At 33.4% G+C, this 20355-nt stretch overlaps 1 protein-coding gene across 6 annotated transcripts; it reads left to right on the plus strand.

The window, feature by feature from the left end:
• The first annotated feature begins 1201 nt into the window (after window positions 1–1201).
• On the plus strand, window positions 1202–20235 carry LOC131595710 (sister chromatid cohesion protein PDS5 homolog B). Of its 6 annotated transcripts, none has more exons than XM_058868152.1 (30): window positions 1202–1437; window positions 1733–1966; window positions 2075–2256; window positions 2363–2489; window positions 2941–3168; window positions 3294–3510; window positions 3712–3857; window positions 3937–4094; window positions 4175–4324; window positions 4396–4444; window positions 5385–5573; window positions 6563–6745; window positions 8506–8645; window positions 9436–9556; window positions 10209–10349; window positions 10471–10545; window positions 10695–10808; window positions 10933–11007; window positions 11685–11827; window positions 13720–13837; window positions 15089–15223; window positions 16153–16343; window positions 16435–16582; window positions 16669–16800; window positions 16935–17036; window positions 17134–17559; window positions 18621–18670; window positions 19053–19150; window positions 19805–19887; window positions 19973–20235. In XM_058868152.1, exons 1-30 carry the CDS (start codon window positions 1342–1344, stop codon window positions 19997–19999), a joined length of 4278 nt encoding a protein of 1425 aa, XP_058724135.1. In that variant the 5' UTR covers window positions 1202–1341; the 3' UTR covers window positions 20000–20235. The 6 variants fall into 6 exon arrangements, with proteins under 6 accessions (XP_058724135.1, XP_058724137.1, XP_058724138.1 ...); XM_058868151.1 differs by having other exon boundaries at window positions 1203–1437; window positions 16666–16800; window positions 19973–20231; XM_058868153.1 differs by having other exon boundaries at window positions 1203–1437; window positions 11685–11812; window positions 16666–16800; window positions 19973–20228.
• Window positions 20236–20355: the final 120 nt, after the last annotated feature.

Here is a 20355-nt window from a genome sequence, read left to right on the forward strand (position 1 = left end):
CAATCTCTATTAAGTGTACTACTTCAAAGTCTCAAAATAAATTGAGAAAAAACTCCCACTTTCGAGGTAACGACAAACCACCATCAATTTTCTATTTTTATAAATCATTTGATACGAGAGTTGGTCCAAATACAAGACTGATAAATCCATTATAATTTATCACCTTAACCTTCTAAGAGGCTCCATGATCAGAGTCGTTGAATGATGTCATCAACGTCAAACACCTTGATCACATTCGTTGAAAAACACCATAAATGTCACGATCAAAATCAATAGGATTGACCAACACCATCAGATAACCAACTTTTTCATCTTTGTTGGTATAAAACTTTAGATTTCTTTTATATATTCTTTAGGTGAATATGTTTAAGGAATTTTTCCTATGATCGATGAATTTTTAATCTAAGATAGTATCAAAGTTTTCCCATATTTCAATTTTCATCTGCACCATATCATAAACATCCTTGCGCAAGGATTCATTACTAGCACCAAATCGACAACATATGCACTACAAAAAAAATGCTCATTTTGAAAAAGAGTTCTATCATTTTTCCTTCTTATAAACTCGTTGAATTGTTCCTTAGATCTACGGAATAAATCAATGTAAAATAAAAAAAGTGTTTCCGAAGATACACCTCTAGAAATAGAGGGTATTGTTAGAAACGCATCCACTGGGTAGAATGAGAGATTTTCGTACAAATTATCTTTAATATATTTTGCGTAAAAATATATTTAGAAAAAATAAAATTAATTCAATATTTTATTTTTATGGTAGTATTCGTAGAAGATTTTTTTTATAATAATCAAGTTTTTTAAAAAAATACAAAACAAAACCAATACTTCAAAAAAAATTACCCATCTATGTTTTTCACGTAGGCGCCACGTGCCATGGGGTCTCTTATATTTTTTAATTTTTTTTAGTTACCTATGAATTCACCTATAGATTTAGTGTTATCTGCGAATTTACCTACAGACTAAACGTAAAATATTTTCGTAGATATGTCATGGCAGCAAATAACACCACCAAACATAGTTAGATGGATAATTTTTTTAAAATATTTGTTTGTTTTGTATTTTTTAAAACTTGGTTATTAAAAAACTTTTTGGCAGCGCAGTATATAGTTTCAAATTTACGTCGGCGCGTACAAGAGCGTGGAAACCTTGTTAGCTAAAGTAATTTTCGAGTTTTAAATTTCATGTGCCACTGGCAACTGGTTATCACGCGCGTAAAAGGCGGGATTCTCCGCGCTCTTAAAGAAACCAAAACTCCCAAAACTAACAAACCCACACCACACTCGGTGCCTATTCCGTGAACCCTCGTCTCCACCAGCAATCATCGCCATGGACGCACCCTCGCTGCAACTCGTCTCACAAATCGGGACTCACCTCGCTCTACGAACTCGTCCCAACAAGGACTTCATCGTCAAATCTCTTCGAGTAAGCCTCTCGCGTCGCTGCATTACGCACTTCTTTTTGTTGTTTTCTTTTCATCCATGATGAAAACCTAATTCAGTAGTAGTTAGTTTCTGAATTAGTGCGATTGATAGTGCTGTAACTCTAATGCAGTATACGCATCCGTAAGATACTCCTAGTTAGGGTTTTACGTAGTTGAATTCGTTTGGTTATATAGTAATCAGTTGAATAATAGTTACTTTTTCCGAGAATATAACTGAATCAGTTGAATTACTACTACTACTACTATTGTTCATTGTTATTTTATTCTCTTTTGTAGAAAGCTGCGGATGCTCTGTCTAAGTTAGAACAGTCTCCTCAGCCGGAAGTAACCAAGGCTGTACAAGCTTCGAAGAAACGAGATGTTGCTTTGAAGCCGCTGATTGATGCTTTGGTTTATGGTGGTTTGCTTTGTCATGAGGATAAGGATGTCAGACTTGTGGTTGCCATTTGCGTCACTGAATTACTTAGAGTCATGGCTCCTGACCCCCCTTTTGAAGACAGGCATTTAAGGGTACTTGTTTATTATTATGCATAAGGAATATTGATTGAAACTTGAGTAAGTGAGTGCGAAGGTTTCTTTTCTCCGGTTGGATAAATATATTTGTTCATTTGATTTCAGGATGTATTTAAACTCATCATTGGTTTGTTTGCGGATCTAGCTGATACTTCAAGTCCATTATTTTCTAAAAGGGTTAAAGTATTGGATACTGTGGCTCAATTAAGGTGCTGCGTGTTAATGGTGGAGATTGATTGCATAGACCTTGTTCTCGAGATGTTCAATGTTTTTTTCTCAGCTGTGAGGTTGGGATTTTAATGCAGTCCAGTAATTACAAAAAATGTCTAGTAATGATTGTTAATTTTAATGCAAAAGTTAATGGCACCTAATCTACTTTACCATTTTATGCAGAGAGGATCATCATTACAGTTTGATCAATGCCATGTCTTCTATAATGATAAACATGTCGAATGAGTGCGAGAAAGCTTCTCAGAAACTATTAGAAGTGATTTTACGAAATCTTATAAAGCGAAAAAAAGTAAGAGCCAGTTTTCATTTTCATTTTAAGCTTATTCTACATATTTAGGTTTCTAATACTTCTTTCATGATAAACAAGCTTTAGCCTTTACACGTAGAAGTTGGTTGTGATATCAAATATTGTGTGTGATACATTCTGTTTATTTGTCCACTTTTCTCTCAAGAATGTGACTGTTATCCAAAAACTGATGTTTATTATCTTTCTAGTCAATTTTATATTGTTTAGTTTTTTCTTCTTAAGGGAACACAATGCATTTGAAATGCTCTTGAAGTGCTTGACAGACTATCTATCATTCTCAAATTAATTAATATAACAATACAAGATTTCAAATTAATTAATAAGAATACCATTCTATTTTGCAATAGAATTAATAAAAATACCATTGCTATTCATGATAATGAGATGTAGTTATATACTTATATTTATATTGTATGACTTCTTTTTGCAACAGGATGCAACTTGTGCTTCTTATCAACTTGCTGCATCAGTAATCCGAAATTGTGCTCAGGAGGATGAGCTGAACCTCATAATTTGCAGCTTTTTATCTTCTTGTATATATGACAGAGATGCCGTGGGCAGCGGGCTCAAAGAATTTTACCATGAAATCATCTTTCAAGTTTTTCAGTGTGCGCCTCAAATACTTCTCGCGGTCATCCCTAGCTTAATTGAAGAGTTATCGGTATATCCTCCCTTTCAGTCAATTGGTCGAAATCAGTTTTTGACATGTTTATTCTGTTCCTTTTCTCCTAATATATTGATATTCTTATTCTAACATTTTTATTATATTTACAATCAATTTTGTAGGCTGATCAGGTTGATGTTCGGTTAAAAGCCGTTAATTTGGTGGGGAAACTTTTTGCACTTCCTGAACACCGTGTTGCACAGAAGTTTCATGATCTTTTTTTGGAGTTTCTGAAAAGATTTTCTGATAAGTCTGTGGATATACGAATTAGTGCTCTACAATGTGCCAAAGCTTTCTATGCGGCAGATCCTTTTGGGAGAGAATCACTTGAAATTATCAGTAAGCTGCTTAACAGACATTCTTGTTTTTATTTAATGTCTGTTTATGTTGTATAGTTTTGTTTTGTTTTCATTTTTCAACGCCCTCATAATTTCACCCTAGTAATTTCTGAATACCTTTCAACTAAGCAGTTCTGTTTTTAATTTTCAATGTCCACATAATTTCATCCTAGTAATTACTGTTATCCTTTCAACCGAGCAGCATCTGTAGAAGGTCGATTATTAGACTTTGATGACCGAGTTAGGATGCAGGCGGTTGCTGTAGCCTGTGATATTTGCAGTTCAAACCTGAAGCGCGTTCCCTTGAAACTAATGGCTGAAGCCACCGAAAGACTTCGGGATAAAAAGGCATGTGCTGATGAGTTTTTATTTTTACCTGATAAATGAACAAACTACATAATTCCTGAAAGTCAAAATACTTTTTCAGATATCTGTTAAAAAGAGGGCCTTGCAGAAGTTGATGGAAATATATCAATCTTATTGTAAGAAATGTTGTGAAGGAAGCATGGAAACTATGGATCACTTTGAAGAGATTCCATGTAAAATTTTGATGCTTTGCTATGATAAGGATTGCAAGGAGTTCAGGTCAGCTTATACACTCTAGATTGCTAGTTATAAATTTGAGTTCTCCTGTCTCAAGTAAATGTTTATTAATTGAATTTCAGACCACAGAGCATGGAATTGGTTCTTTCTGATAATCTATTTCCTGAGCATCTTTCTGTTGCGGAAAGGACAAAGCACTGGATACACATATTTTCTCTTTTCAGTCCTTTTCATGAAAAGGCACTGAATAGTATTTTGATTCAAAAGAGAAGGTATGAATACCAATGTTATGCTGGAATGTGAAATTTTGGAAATATTTACAAATTATTCTTTTATCTTTCAGGCTGCAGAATGAGATGAAAAACTATTTGGCTTTACAGAAGAAATTAAAGGTAAAATGCAAGGATTGAGTGATTTTATCATAACAAAGGGCAGTTCCTCTGGCCCTTTTCTATATATAGAGTAGATGAAATAATTAGTTTTTTATTTATTGGCCATTGGTGACATATATTGGATTCAAACTAAAATTATTTATGGAAAAATAGGTTAGTTGTTGTAACCTCAAACTATGGAGTTTGGACACTAAAAAATGGGTGAAGTATCTGTGTCGGATGTGTATTGAATGTTGATACTCCTAGGATACCATTGGATACATATCTCAAAAGTATCCAATTTTTGCAACTATTTTTTAAAAATTGGTTATTCGATAGGTTTGGGATATAGAAAAGAACTATCTCCCCCTCTTTATCAAAGAACTCCACAACTTTTGTCGTGATCACAAGTATCTTATACTAAATTGTGATCATAGGTATCATAATAGTTATACATTAATGAATAATGATCAATGTCTTTTTCATTATAGCTATACATTAATGGAAATGATGAACTATAAAGATTTTTTTATAAAAGAAAATTTTGCTACCGTGTCTAAGCCGTGTTGAATCTTGAATTCCGAAAATTTCATGTATTCATTTATCCGTGTCATATTGTACCCGACTATTCATGTCCATACTATATTGCACGATTCATCAAATTTGCTTAAGATGACATGGAGCTAGAATTTTGGTTCTCTTGGTAGCAGAAGAATAATGAGGGTCGAGAGTAATGGTTTGGTCTGCCTACAGGTTGCTATTCTTATGGTGTAAAATCTTCCTTCATTGAATATTAAACATTTAAATGTTATTACTATTTTTTTAAACTTTGTATTTCTTTCTCAGATTGGTAGTTAATTCCTAGGAACTTATTTCTTGTCAGCATCTTGCATATGGACACTTTTATACTCACTGACTGATTTGATAGCTCGGATGTAATGGAGCCTTATTACTTTTTCAGGAAATTTGTGCTGAAGAAACAGAGAAGAAAATTGAATCTGTCTTTACGAAAATGGCTGCATATTTCTCTGATTCTCACAAAGCAGAAGAATGCCTTCACAAGTTAAACCAAATCAAAGATAATAACTTGTTTAAATCTCTTGAAAAGTTATTGGAGGAACCAACTTTCACAATTGGGCAAACCATCAAAGTATGTTGTTTGTAATTCCAATTTTTTTGCCCGTCTCTTTTGATTTTATGGTTAAAATACAAAAGTATGATGTATTAGCCTTTTGTATAGTATTGTTTAAAAATGTAAGTTTGAAATTTGTACCTTTGATAGGGATAGATAGATAGACAACACATGCATTTTTAACTTGTATGAAAAGTATAGACGCTTAAACTACCCTGAGAATGGGATTGCGTGTTTGGAAGTGACAGGATACCAAAATAGAATCTGGGCCCAAATAGGAAATTAACACATCAGCTGCTTAGAATATCCAGGCTTCTATATTTTCCTTTCACTTCAGAAGTAATTTTCTAATTTCCATTTTTGAAATGTTTTTCTCCATTTATTTGCTCATGTGTGATTTGCTTCACATCAAAAAGCTCGAAAATTTGAATATATAAAAATCATTTAGTCTACTCTCGTTTTGCATGTATTTTACTAATAATGCTGTTCCATTTCTCATATGAAATGGGTGTTAAGAAAAGAAAATTTAACTGGTTTTATATTTACCTTGTACAGGTAGAGATTTACTACTTAAAAGTAATACTCAATTACAGAAACATCATGCATAATTTTATTGTCTGTATATGTGTGTTTATAGGGAATTGCCACTTCTTCTTTTGGTATTTAATTAGTGGCACCTATTAAATTTTTACATTGTTGGTAGCAAACACTTTTGTTGGTTAGGGTTGGCATTTTGTATGATGAGAATTGGTCTTATTGGTTACGATCCAGGCCCTTGTCAAATGACTGATTTGTGGCCTGCATATATAAGTTGAATCCCAATTTGAGGACATGTAATGACGTAATCACTTTTCTTGTGTGAGGTGTCTTGAACTGTAATATTATTCAGGTTCCATGATTCCACACATTATTTTCATGCTTATTTATTCCTTTGTGGTTATTTGTATTTGTTTAAACCATGCTTTTCCCCTTTTAAGTTTCTTTTGTTCTTGTTCTTATTTTGTCAGGATGACCTTCTCGTAATGATTGGAGACAAAAATCCAAATTATGAGTTTTTACGTTCACTCTTCTCCAAATGTTCATGTAACATTTTCAGCTCAGAGCACGTCCAGTGTATTTTAGATTATTATCTTTCCAATAATGAAGGTGAATTTAAAGACTTGAAGGGTTCTTCTGGAAATCTTCTGCTGGTAATAAAAGTTTGCTGCTGCTTAGTGCATATTAACATACTGTACATTCTTTCACATTGTTAATCAGTGTTTATTTTGTTTTACGGGAGGGGGAACAAATCATTCGAATCTGCTGCATGAAAATGAAATTAGCTCTAGACAATGCAAATTAGGTGGGTGTGTGTTGTTAGATCAGGGCCGAGGAATCTTGTCATGATTTTTATCTAAGCAACGATAATACCCGATTAAATCCAAAAATCCCCTAATTGCTTTAATATCTTTGGGAATGAGCCGTTGTAAAATACGATAATACCCGATAAAACCTGCCCTTTGATATAATATGCCCCAAGTAATCAATCTTCCTTTTACCAGAACTGCATTTCTTTAATTAGTATCGTGATGGTACTTGAATAAAGTCTTGATGCATATGAGAGTGTCATCCCAAAATACAAAAACAAACTTACGAAGGTATGGTTGAAGGGTTGAATTCATAGTATATTGTTAAGTGTCTGGCGCATTGGTCAATGGGATGGCATCACCAAAAATTCAAAATGACCGTGATGAGTTCCAAAGGCTGCCTTAGGAACATCAGCAGTATGCATCATTAGTTTCCCCTTGCAATTCATCCAATTATTCTTCAATAACAAGAAGTGGATATTTGTCTGGAATGGTCAACCTTATTGAGGGCTCTATAGTCTGCACAGAACGGCCAAGTCCCATCTTTTTTCTTGACCAAAATCCCTGGACTAGAAAACCTCAACTTTTTTGTATATGCCTGTAACAATAAGGTCTCACATTCACTGTAGCTGTACCCAACTTGAGTGGAATTCGGTGATCCACCCCTCTGTTAGGTGACAGCTCTATGGGTGGGAAAAAAACAGTAGAACATTCGGTCAGTAATCTTGGATTTATGGGAGCCAAGAAAAAAACACTCACTATAGAGAATGCAAAACTCACATAAACTAAAGAAAGAGATAGTAATAGTATTCTATTACAAGACAATTCCTATCCAAAAAATTCAAGAGTCTTGGTCTCTCATTCCATAATAACTCTCTTTTCTCATTTCTATATTTATTCCTAAAATTAAAGAACATAGCTGACATAATAATTGCATGTAACCTGCCATAATAAGTCTAACACAATGTTTTGAAACTCTTCTCAAAGAAACATGGATATCTCATCAATGAATTTAATTAGCACAAAAGCTTAAGACATGTTGTTTCGCGAATGATATTTTACCACGAGAAGAAAAGGCAATATATAGGTTACGTTTACCTAGTTTCTTAATCAATACGTTGTACTTGTATTCATTAATTACATGTATTCTAAACTGCTCATTGTCTATCTAGCTGGTACATATAGGATGTAATCCAGGCTTGTTACTTATTTAATAATAACATAGATCACACAAGTGTGTCCATGTGGCTCAATTAGACATTAGAGTTAAAATATTTAGACTTAAGGGTAATGATTGCATAGATTAGAGTTACTCTGTTACCTTGATTGCATGATTCAGCCTAATCAATACAATGTATTTTGTATACACTTTTATTTACATATATTCCAACAGTTATCATGTTTGTTTGTATGTGTATTCTATAGCATTTTCTTCATGATATGTGAAATAATCAAATGTGAAATGATCCAATGGCTACTTAGATATTTAGATTATTTTGGCTAGTGTAGCCAAATTAGAGGAAGGCTATCTTGTTGTGGGATCAGCGAATAATTTTTTAAATATAGATTCTTTGATTAATTCTTATTCCATTTACTCGAACCAGGCTATTGTTAGAATTTTCCCCTCACTGCTGAAAGGCGCAGAGAAGCAGTTGCAAATGTTGTTGGAGTATACAAGTCCTGTAAATGACAAGCTGTTTGAGATTATAGCAATGGCAGGTCCTAACATTTCTTTAAATCTGAGGTAGCTTATGGTGCTTACCATGTGTTTTCTATTATGTTTAATTACTTTAAATTCTGTTTCTAACAGAACTATGTGATTATAAAGTCTGCCTGAAAAAGGTTACTCTCTGATCCTTGTGATTATAAAAAAATATTTATGCAAAACATTAATAGGTAAAATATTGTCAAAAGGTTATTTTCTGATAACTATTGGAAAAAGCCCAAGTCCCACATAAGAATAAAGATAAGAAGTGATACCCCTCTCATTACAAGCTGATTCTGTAAACATAAGTTAGGCCCAAATATAAAAATCTAGTATGGTATCTGACTATTGATCAGACCACACCATTTTTTCCGACACACCAAGCCCAATAGTTAAAAGTGTGAAGGAGGTGTATTGGGAAAAACTCAAGTCCCACATTTTTAATAAAGGTAAGACCTGAAATGAGTTTATAAGAAGTGACACCCCACACCTTATACGCTTGTTTTATGAGGATGAGTTATACCCAATATAAAACTTACTACTCTTTGTTGTATAGAAACAAAAATATGAAGTTAGCTACTTATTAGGAAGAGATTGCTCAATCACTCACATTAAATACAGTAAGATGTGCTCTACTCGAGACACATATTACGAACATAACATATCCCATTGAAAATAGGTCCTTTTTTAGGTAATGCTGATTTTAGGGCTTTGCCAAGTTGTATTTTAGCTTTTCTATGGAGAAAGTTTTGCTTTGCATTAACCCTTTTGTTATAGTAAGGTAATATTTGATTACCATTTTAATTTACTCTCTGTTTTTTCTTTTCAGTGGTATTTATCCCTTTCTAGTGAGAATGTGCTTATGTGGAACACGCAGACAAGCCAAATTTGCTGTCTCTATTATTGTTTCCTCAAGTTTTGAACATTCAGTTGTCTCAAAATTATTTGAGGTACACATTTTTGGGTGGATATTATTTGTAGTATTTTAACATGTCTTTTAGTGGAGGAAAACATTGCACGCCCAATCAAAATAACATTTTTTTTGTCTCCTTTTTATTCACTCAAAAAGCAGATATAAATTGCTTTAGCTATCATCAAATAATGTTATAGCCTGTTTTGTAGTGAAAGATCTATGCTCACTAATCTTTCACTAATTTGTTTTTGAAATCTTGGAATGATGAACCCAATAAAGATTAAGGAATTGAAAGTTGTTGAAGTTTTACGGATTCAATAAAATTGTGTGAAGAATAAAGACTTTGAATTATGATTATGGTTTGATGTTATTGATGGTTAAAAGGTGTTAAATAAAGCCTTGTACTAATTCATTCAAGACGTCAAATCCTTGACAAGAATTGATACAAATCATGATGAGAACCAAGTATTGGACATTCCACCTTAATTGTAGTCCGCCCCGAGCCTCCATAGTTGAAGTAGTCCTTAAAAGGCTTGGAAGGTTTTCACACGATGTGCTAGCATTTGGAGTTGAATTTGGCCTAGTTATAATTTTAAGTTTGTTTATAGCTAATTTTGGGCATTCTATTTATGTTAGAGGAGTTACTTGTTAATAATGACAGCTGACTATCTGTTGTTGTGTTTGCCCAGACACTAATTTATTCTTTGAATAGCCAATGGAATGTCCCAACGATAATGCAAAATCTGGGATACCCTGCACAATGCTCTGTTTCAGCTTTTGAAACTCAAGTAGAAGAGATCGCATCATTTATATGCCAGAAGCTTATTCAAGTAATTGAATTTAACCATCACCAGTGTGCTATTTAAATTTATATGTGAAATAATGTTGATGTTCGGTATAAGTTTTTCAGTTGCTTGTATTGCTCATGGAATAAGTTACATGTTTGACCAGATGGAGTCTTTGGATGATGATGATTTGACATCCTTGTATAGTACCTCTCAGTGCAGCAAATCTTCTCAATTGAAGGTTAGTATGACCAATCTTATAGAGCATTTGGATTCAGTCTGCTTATTGCTAGTAGGTTTGGGGATTTCTATTAATAGTAGGCGATTTGCTTCTTAGTTTTATCTCTTTCTGCTCATCTGTTGAGACAAATTTATTTTTTTAATTGCCAGTGGAATGTGCCAACAATTTTGCAATCTCTGGGATGCATTGCACAATGCTCTGTTTCAGATCTTGGATCTCAGGCTGAAGAGATCACATCTTACATATGCCAGAAGATTATTCAAGTACTTGAATTTAACCATCAATAGTCTCGCCTGTTAAATTTATTTAGCCAGAGCAACATTGACATTGTGTAGATGTTTTTCAGCTGCTTGTATTATTCACAGAATAAGTTTCCTGTTTGATCAGATGGACTGTTTGGAAGGTGATGATCTGACCTCCTTGCATGATACATCTCAGTGCAGCAAATCTTGTCAATTAAAGGTTAGTATGGGGAATCTGATAAAGCATTTGAAAATTTTTCATCTGACCTTAGATCTGGATTTGAAACAAAGGAAAAAATTACTTTGCTGTTGTATTTGTCATCTTGTGTTTCTGTTCATTCCGTGTCTATACATTGTATTCAATCCTGGAATTTTTAACAACATATTAAAGAATAAAAATTAAAGAAGAAATAGAAGTAGAGAAATGAGGATTAGCAGTAAAGTAATCTCTCTAAATTCAGGACAGTAGTCCTTATGTATGACCAACTGGATATAGTGGAGTGTAATCCTGTAATTTTGGAGCAATGTGTGTGGTGTAGAAATACAATATTCAAAGTGAGGAATGGGTAGTACCAGATTTGGAGGACCTGATTAAGTTACGATGCAAAGATTGGAATATTCTTAAAGAATGTGTTAGTGTATCTGAATGTGTAGTCAGCAAACTGCTGCTATTTTGTCAAGTTAGACAGTTTTCTGTTCATTCTGTTTTGTTGTTGTAGGTGGGGTTACAGACTCACTATAAGGGATGGATACTATTAAATACTTACGCTAATTATATGATTTTTCTATAAAAAAATTAGCTTATGAAAAAAAGGAAGATGGAGAGTATTTTACGTGATATATATTGTATTTCTTCCATAATGGCTTTGTAATTTCTCTGGCATCCTTATTTTGCAGATTTATGGGCTGAAAACACTAGTAAAGAGCTTTTTGCCTTACCAAGGGAACCACACGAAGCAGAACATTAATGGACTCATGGATATTTTATCAAGAATGCTACGGGAAAGTGATGGTTTTGTTGATAGGTATACATGCTTGTGGTATGGCTTTTTACAGTTACTTCATTATTTTCTTGGTCAAATTTTTGAGCACTAGCTGTAGGTTCAATGCTTCTGCCTTACTTCCCCACCATTTGAATAAAAAATGAAATTTATTTATGTTTTATTCACTTATTAGATTTTTTTTTGTATCAGGCCTCTTAGTAATGCCCAATAAGTCTGACTATAAGTCTAGCTATTTCAGCCTTGAGTTCTCTAAATGTCTAGATACTTGACTCAAGTGAGACACTAATCATATGACTTTATGTTCCTTGTATTTATCACCCTACTCTATACTCTCTGAAAAGCACCATGTTAAGGTTGCTAATGGATCTTGTGCTTCTATCATTGAATTTGGCACTTCAGCTTCACCCTTCCACGCACTTGAATAATGTCCTGCATTCCCATATTCTCTAATAATCTTGTTTCCGTATACAAACTTACATGTGTTGGGTTCTTCTAGATCATGAGAAGTGGGGGATGATTGGGGTTGCTTATACTCTTTGAAAAGCACCATGTTAAGGTTGCTAATGGATCTTGTGCTTCTATTATTGAACTTGGCAGTTCAGCTTCACCCTTCCACGCATTTGAATAATGTCCTGCATTCCCAGATTCTCTAATAATCTTGTTTCCGTATACAAACTTACATGTGTCGGGTTCTTCTGGATCATGAGAAGTGGGGGACGATTGGGGTTGCTTATGACTAGGGAGGTTTGTACTTCATTGTTGCTAATAGATGTGACACAGGTGATGCATGATCTGATCCGAAAGCATGATTCTCCTATCTTTAGTTTGATTCAAATCCGCCCACCTCTCAAGTTTGTCATCAACACAAGTGTCTTGGGTATCCCCTAATTTTGTTGATTTTATTCTATGTTGCCATCATTATTCTCACAGCAATGGTCTGTTGGGTTTCTTCAATGTGATACTTGTGAGTTTGTCAAACATTGTCATGTTAATTTTTCTCCTAAGTTTTCATAAAAGTGTTGAGCCATTGCTCTGATTCATATTGATCTTTAGGCTTTGTTTGCGAGTTTGGAGGGGAGGACTTTGAAAAATAGGAAGAATTGGGTGAAAAGAATAAATAAATTTTGGGTAGGAGGGTTTGATTTTATTCATAACACCAAAAACCCCATAAAATGGGAAAACTCAAAATTTGTATTGAAGGAGGGTCTTGGAGGGTTTACATAAATTTTCCAAATATCTTTTAGGTTGTTAATTAAAAATATAATAATGATAATGACTCTTTTATCATTTCTAAACAAAATTATTTTTTCAAAAAATGTCAAATATTTTCCTATATTTTTTTAAAATTTCGTTTTCGGAAGCCTTCCCTCCCCTCCCCTCAAAACTCGCAAACAAAACGTTAGGGACTTCCATCAGTTTCTAATATTTCTAGTGTAAAATAGTTTGTTTTTTCTATTGATGGTTGTACTTGGTAACTTGGCTTTACTTGATGAAACGTAATATTATAAATAATGGAAAAGTTTATGTACCTGGCAAACACTAGACGAAACATAGCATATACAGGTAGTGTTGTGAGCCACTTTGCATAATCCAAGGGTAATAGTGCGAGATAGACACTTGCACATTGTAGATCATCCTTTTATGAACTTAATACAGCTCGGTATTTCTCAACTGCATCATTTTGAATGAGATCACATACAAATGATTTGGTAATTAATTACTTCTTCAATAATCTATAGTTGGTTGTTGTTTTGCAAAGATCTTGGTAAGTCCTGGCAGGGACTAATATAAATGATTATCTTTTTTATGTAACTTCCAACTAATTTTTAATCCTATTCTGGTTATTTTCTATCTCTCTACACTGGGTTGATGTTTCACGGAACTATTAAACTTGCTTATGAACTTTGTTATGTGTTTCCTGTGTGCAGTGAAAACGATAAGGCTCATATCAGATTAGCTGCTGCAACGGCAATTCTTCGTCTTGCTAAGAAATGGGATTTACATATCACTCCAGAAGTTTTTCGCTTCACTATTTTGATTGCAAAGGTACGTATATTACTGTCTCTATTTGAAATAATTTGGCTGTTAGGGAAAGGATTGACTCAGCATTTTATCATAGTTTCCCATTTTGTAGAGGTAGAATATTGAATAACCCCAATAACAAATGTTAAACTTGAAAGCTAAGAAAACATTATCCGAATGTTGTTTCTGAACTGATTTTCATGTATAGCGGCATTTACATTTAGATTTTATCCACTGTTTGGAATAGGGTTCTCCACTAGTTACTCAGAGTTCAAGATATCCCACTTATATTCAGACAAGGCTTGCTCACCTGCTCGAATTCAGGAATTAAAAACCAAGCTCAATGTCTGTGATAAAGGGGTAAAGCTAGCTTGACCCCTCCTTGAGTTTGAGGAGGAGTATTAGTGTAAAATTTCCGCAATCAATTTACTATAATTGAAACTTGATAAGTTAGTTCAAATGGCTGCAGTTATTATAGTTGCTGAGTCAGTTAGTGTCCAGAAGTTTGCTAGAATAACAAAAATGTAAAATGTTTAACTTCTTTTTGTAGTCAAACCTGTTACCACTGAAACCATTCTTAGTAAGGTTCAGATTCAATAAATAACAATTGCCAACATATGAAGCGCAAACATGGGCAAGTAGATGGTGCACAATGTGAATATGGTGCGTTAAAAATTTAAGACGTGGTATTACTAATGCAAAACTAAAAATAAGAATACACGTCTTAAATGAGAGGAAAGAATCAATTTGTTGAAGTTGGTATGAGTCATTCTAGACTTAATAAACTGTTAACTTTCACTTAAAATTGTGGTATTCACATCTATTGGCAAAAAAATTCAATAGATAAAAGTAAAAAGATAGTGAAATACTATCTAACACATGAATATATGTTTGTAACTGGTACAGTGTGACACAACTAATGTTTTAAAGTGTTGTGCTTCCTTAAAAATAGTTGTAAATACTAGTATTTATTATTATTAGTGATAATTGTATTTGACCCATTAGGTTTGGAATAGTCTATTTAAACAGGTTAATGCATGTTTTTTATTCGTAACTTTGAAATATATCAAATATATTTTCTATAAAAATATAGTTCTCTAGAATAATTGAAAAAATATTCATCGGAAGGAATTAGGTGTTTTTAGTTCTACGTTTAGCCAAAGTTATTATTTCTTATGGGTTTTACGTAAACAAAAAATTGTTTACTGATTCTCCTTTGTTTCACCATTATATTATTCATTTTTATTTTTTGATGCACCTCTTTTTGTATTGCAGGATTCCTCTTCTTTTGTTAGGGGCAAATTTCTCAATAAAGCTCAGAAGTTGTTGAAGGAGCATAAATTACCTATCAGATTTGCTTGTGCTTTTGCATTGGCAGTGACTGAGAGCATCGATGGTTTGAGGTTTCAAGTATGTTAGTCTTACTATTTTTTTAATTATTATTTGTATCCATATTAATCTGTTTTGCTTTTTCTCACTAACCAACTATACCAAAAGTTTAAGCTGGTAAGAAAAGAAACATGAGTGACTTTTACATTATGTCTCGTGCCCATCCGCCTCTAAAACTCGTCTCCAAGACCCTAGTCCCCACATATTTAATAAAATCAGAGTACTTTTAGTCCATGTAGATGGACTAACCTTGTTTTTAACAAAAGGTGTATTAAATCATTAAAATTTAAAACAAACAAAAAGTTTACCTATAAGCCAGCCAATAATGCCAAACATTACAACAATTAATTAAATGGCATACTTGCATAGTTACAATATACTTTTTAATGTATAGATAGAGGAAAAGGTGTTTGCTGAATAATTTATACGTAAACATCCTAGTAATTATTATTTATCGAAATACTGAACTCAATCCTAATAATTGAATTAGAAAATGGACCAAATATATGCGGAAATACAGAAACCAATCATATGGGATAATCTATAAGACTATTACATAACATACGTTACAATTTTTATATGATCTGGTAAGTTGTTTTAAAGATATTTTACCATTATGTAATCTTTTAAAATATAATATACTCCATAAATTCCAACACTACAATCAAGTAATTAAATAATTCCAAACTGAAAATGAAATGGCAAACTTAGATAATGCAATCTACATCAGATTCTCTACTTTTACCCAAAAATGCTAAATTGCAATAATTTGCGATGCATGCTTAGTTGAAGGAGGGGATAATGTAATATAATTTTTACCCAGACGCATAACGTCCCACATATTTTCTCATGGCTTTTTTGGTTCATTTTATTATGCTTTGTAGACTGTTTTGTTATTTGGCAGAGGTATGTTTGTGCTAATTAATGGTTACTGATTCTGCTCATTTTAGAACTATAAACATATGACAGAGTTTATTAAGGAGTACAGTATAGCAGCTTACAAACGACAGCCTTCTTCTGTTCGAGGAGTAATTGTTGATTACCCTGCATACGTTATGGTGTACTTGATTCATGTGCTTGCTTTTAGTAACGACTTTCCTGAATCCTGTCAAAATGAAGAAGTGTATGCTGAGCTCTGTAGGTAATATATTAGTTATTATCCAATCTCATTTTATCTTTACTAATCATGCATGAATTTCCTAATGATGATCACATCTGGATTACTTTTGTAGTCCGCTCTTCTTTCTTTTGCAGGCATTGGTCGATATCAGTAATGTTGATGGTGACCTGGAGCTTATTAATGATGCTGTCTTGTCTCTATTTAGCATTTTTCAAGCATTAAAGAAAGCCGAGGATTCTGTTGATGCACAGACTACCGTTGTAAGACACTTTAAACATGTTCATTAACTATTGATTTTTGTTGTTGTTTAGTACAAGTTTAATTTTAGCTTCATGTAATGCAGAAGCTGCACAAGCTGGCTGAAATCGGTTTATTTACTTTAAATGCATTAAGTCCTGTTGATATTTCTGTATCTCAAGCCCCGCGACAAATTTTGCTTCCTTCATCATTGTATAGAGCAAGTATCCCTAACGATGAAGTGAGTTTGCTGTATAAATTTCTCTAAATAGCAGATTTAATCAGAGCATATTTTTATCTATTTAGTTTATACAACTTAGTTTTTGTGTGTTTTATTCATCCAATTCTATTTTTTGCTGAATCTGTTAACTACAGGCTAATTCAAAATGTCAGAAATGCTTTTTTGATGAAAGTTTTCTTAGTAGAGTCTTTGACATGCTTAAAAACTCTGGTGCCTCTCAGACATATGCTCAAAAGGTATATTTTTGGTATGTGAACAGTAGGCTGTAAATGTTTCATAGTTCATTTTGATGATGCAGTTTATTTATATTTATTTTCCTTTTCTTGCTAGTAGCCTGCAAAAACTCTTCCTAAACCTGCTCGCAAGGGTCAACTGGATGCCCCAAGGTCCAAAATTATTATTTGCAGCAGGAGAGGCACGACCGGCACCAAAACTGTGAAGCCAAATACATCTTTAGAGAAAAGGAGAAAAGATGTGCCTACGTCTGATTCTGGGTCAATTGGTTTGCATGAATGCTCTACAGTTGCGAAACAACAAAAGTTATCATCAAAACAAGTTGAAAATACTTCTGAAAGAAACCAGCTTTCATCTAATGATTCAGTGAGCTGCAAGGGTTCTCTGGTTGAATCGCGTGTACAAACCCGTGGATCGAAAAGAACTGCCATTTGTTCATTGGAGAATGCTGTGACAAGTAGTAAAAATAATGGTCAACATTTCAAATGCCCTAGAACCAACCTCAAAGATACAGGCGGCTCTAAGGTTTGTGGGAAATTCATTGAGTGATCAAAAGATAAATACTATTTCGAACTTGCATGCTTAATTTTGTGAATGATATGAAGAAACATAAAACATAGAAAAAATAGATACAATGTTAGTTTCGTTTCCTCTCTGCTCTTGTCTATAACCATTCTGCCTTAAGGGTTTCGTACTTGCATGCCTTAAGGGTTTTTATTCTTTGATATAAACCATTCTTAGTCTTTTATTCTTAGAGATATGAACCATTCTCTATTAACTCATTCCAGGCCTTATCTTTATTCTATGTAAGCCTTATCTAATATTAATTGTTGTGGATATAAATCATGGGTGACCCAATGCATAGACTCTGGTATAATGTAAGATTTTTATTTTGGATCTAACTCTTCTGTACGAAACTGGCTAGTAGGGGTTGAGTTAGCCTTAGCCCCAACCTAATTAGTTAGGCCCAATATGAAACTTAAGATGGTATCCAAGTCTATTCAAGATCTGTTGGACCACTTACTATCAGATAACTTGGATCATGCTCCAGATGTCCAGTCTTGAGCGTGAGGTGGGTGAATCCCACATTGGATGAAATATGAACATGTGTTTGACTCTTGCAAGTTGCAACCTAAATCACTAAATAAATTAAATATCTTGGCAGACTGCTTGAGTATGCTTGTGTATCGAAGGTGCAAAGCCCTGAAGGATTTTGCAAACAGCAGACCATTTTATCAGAAGTTTAAACCATTTATTAGTGAAATACCAATAGTTTAAGCTTTTAGGGTTGGTTGAACCTTTATTTATGAGTAAACAAAATAATAATTGGATAATCATAAGTAGGGCCTATATGCAAGTGGAATAGCTAACATATTTTGCCTGGAATTTGTATTTACAGTCACCAAGAGCCTAATCATTTTTTTGAATGCTTTCATGGTTATAATTGATGTTAGATTCACAAACATATAGCCTGTCCCTTGTTTTGAATTTCATTTTTTGACTTGGTCATGTTTTATCCTTGTAGTTATGCAACCTTGCCTGAATATGTTTCTGTCATTATGAATGTCTTTTGAATTTTTATGCAGACACGAAATGTACTGGCAGATGTTTCAAATGAAAATCTTATCTCCCACCGGTGAGTTTTATTTGATGATAACTTTTATTTATTTTTTGTTTAAATTCAAATTTCATTGAACTGTTTCCAAAGGAGATCATAACAGTGTATCCTGCTACTGATACTTTATTTATTGGATATTATTTATGGTCTAGTGCAAAATTAATGAAATCAAAGTTGATTATTGGGGATAGAATAGAAGATTTTAAAATCTAACAACTCTATGTATCTTCAGCTTAATGGCAACCCTGGTACCCAATATCACATTTTTTGTGTATAGCATTTTTATTATAATTCCTTTATCCATGAACAGCCTTGGATACTTTTATCTGCAATACCTCTTGTTTTCCGTATTATTTACTTTTAAAATGCCAAATATAAGGGTAACTGTTGCATATTGCAGTAATCCCAGTGAGCATTCTTCTCTCAGTAGTATAAAGCAAACGCCTGATATAGCAGGATGCCAGGCAGCCAAAAAGGGCACATCGCGGTGCAGAAAAAGTAAGTAGTGCAACAATGGGAAAATATATCTTGTACTGGAATTTGATTGCATGCCGTTGATACTATTTGGACTAGAAATAGCCGTGGTTTGATGGAAAATGAGAGAAGAATATGAATAATTCTGATAAGCATTTAATGTTAGTACACTAAAAATATTTCACTGTCATCTATTCATGTGTCATTGAAAGTGTTTTGACTATGATAATGTGCAGGGTCAACGCATACTTCTATCAATTTGGAAAAAAGATTACATTGACAATGGATCAAAATAAAAATTCTTGTAATTTAATTTAGCTTGTGTTTCATGTGCTCCGGGTTTGGTACTAACTAGACTCAATCTTATTTAGACCTATATATCCTCAGCATTTTAGTGTCTAGGGTTTGGTGAAGGTCAAGGATAATCTGTCCTATGAGTAGCCCTCTGAAGCATTACAGACTTTTTTGCTTGTTAAAAATACATGCAGATAAAAATAGCATAAAATATGATGTAGGCAGACACATTTATCCGTAGTTGGAAAGACAGTGTAGGCAGCAAAATGACATGTTGGATTCTTGGGTAGCAATAAGCAAAATGATCACTGATGCAAAGATAAGACTTAGTTTTATTACCACTTTATCCTTCATGCAAAGATAACACGGCTTGAGGTTATGCAGATCTTGGTGCAGCAAGTGTGAACGGTAGTGAAAAGTGTACAGAAGCAATAACATCAGAAGTTGACAATACGGGCATACATGCTGTAAGTTCACCCAGTATATTTTATTGTCCTCTTTTGCAAAACTTGTATCTATCTCTGTTTGAAATTTATTTTGCTTATATTCCAGGTTAGAAGAACAAGACGGAAAGTATAAATTTCCACCTTCAATTATTAACACTGAATAGGAAAGAGATGTATATTCTAATGTGATTATCCAATTTCATTCATATCAATCATTACTCTTTAATGATGTAATAAAAAAAAAAATATTACTCTTTATCGTAGTAGTTGCCTTCTTGGGTAAATTCTGACCGGGAAAAGGATTAATTCAACAACTGGCAAAGTTTTGTAAATCCATTTCTATACACTCATTTGTTACATGAATTAACTTTTGCCATAATATTCTATTTAAAATAATGATTATATCAAAATTGTTAAATTTGAGATGTATCATAATATCTTATATTATAGTTTTTTCTTCTTTCTCTAGTTGTACTCATGTGATCTACT

Source organism: Vicia villosa, linkage group LG4 (assembly GCF_029867415.1).
Source record: "Vicia villosa cultivar HV-30 ecotype Madison, WI linkage group LG4, Vvil1.0, whole genome shotgun sequence".
In the NCBI taxonomy this organism is placed as follows: domain Eukaryota; kingdom Viridiplantae; phylum Streptophyta; class Magnoliopsida; order Fabales; family Fabaceae; genus Vicia; species Vicia villosa.

Excerpts from the sequence above, each read along its gene's own strand:
- LOC131595710 (XM_058868151.1), top strand. The coding sequence starts at position 1,342 with ATGGACGCACCCTCGCTGCAACTCGTCTCACAAATCGGGACTCACCTC. Across the intron at positions 4,095-4,174 it reads AAGGATTGCAAGGAGTTCAG|ACCACAGAGCATGGAATTGG; the intron begins GTCAGCTTATAC and ends ATTGAATTTCAG. Across the intron at positions 11,828-13,719 it reads GATAGGTATACATGCTTGTG|TGAAAACGATAAGGCTCATA; the intron begins GTATGGCTTTTT and ends TCCTGTGTGCAG.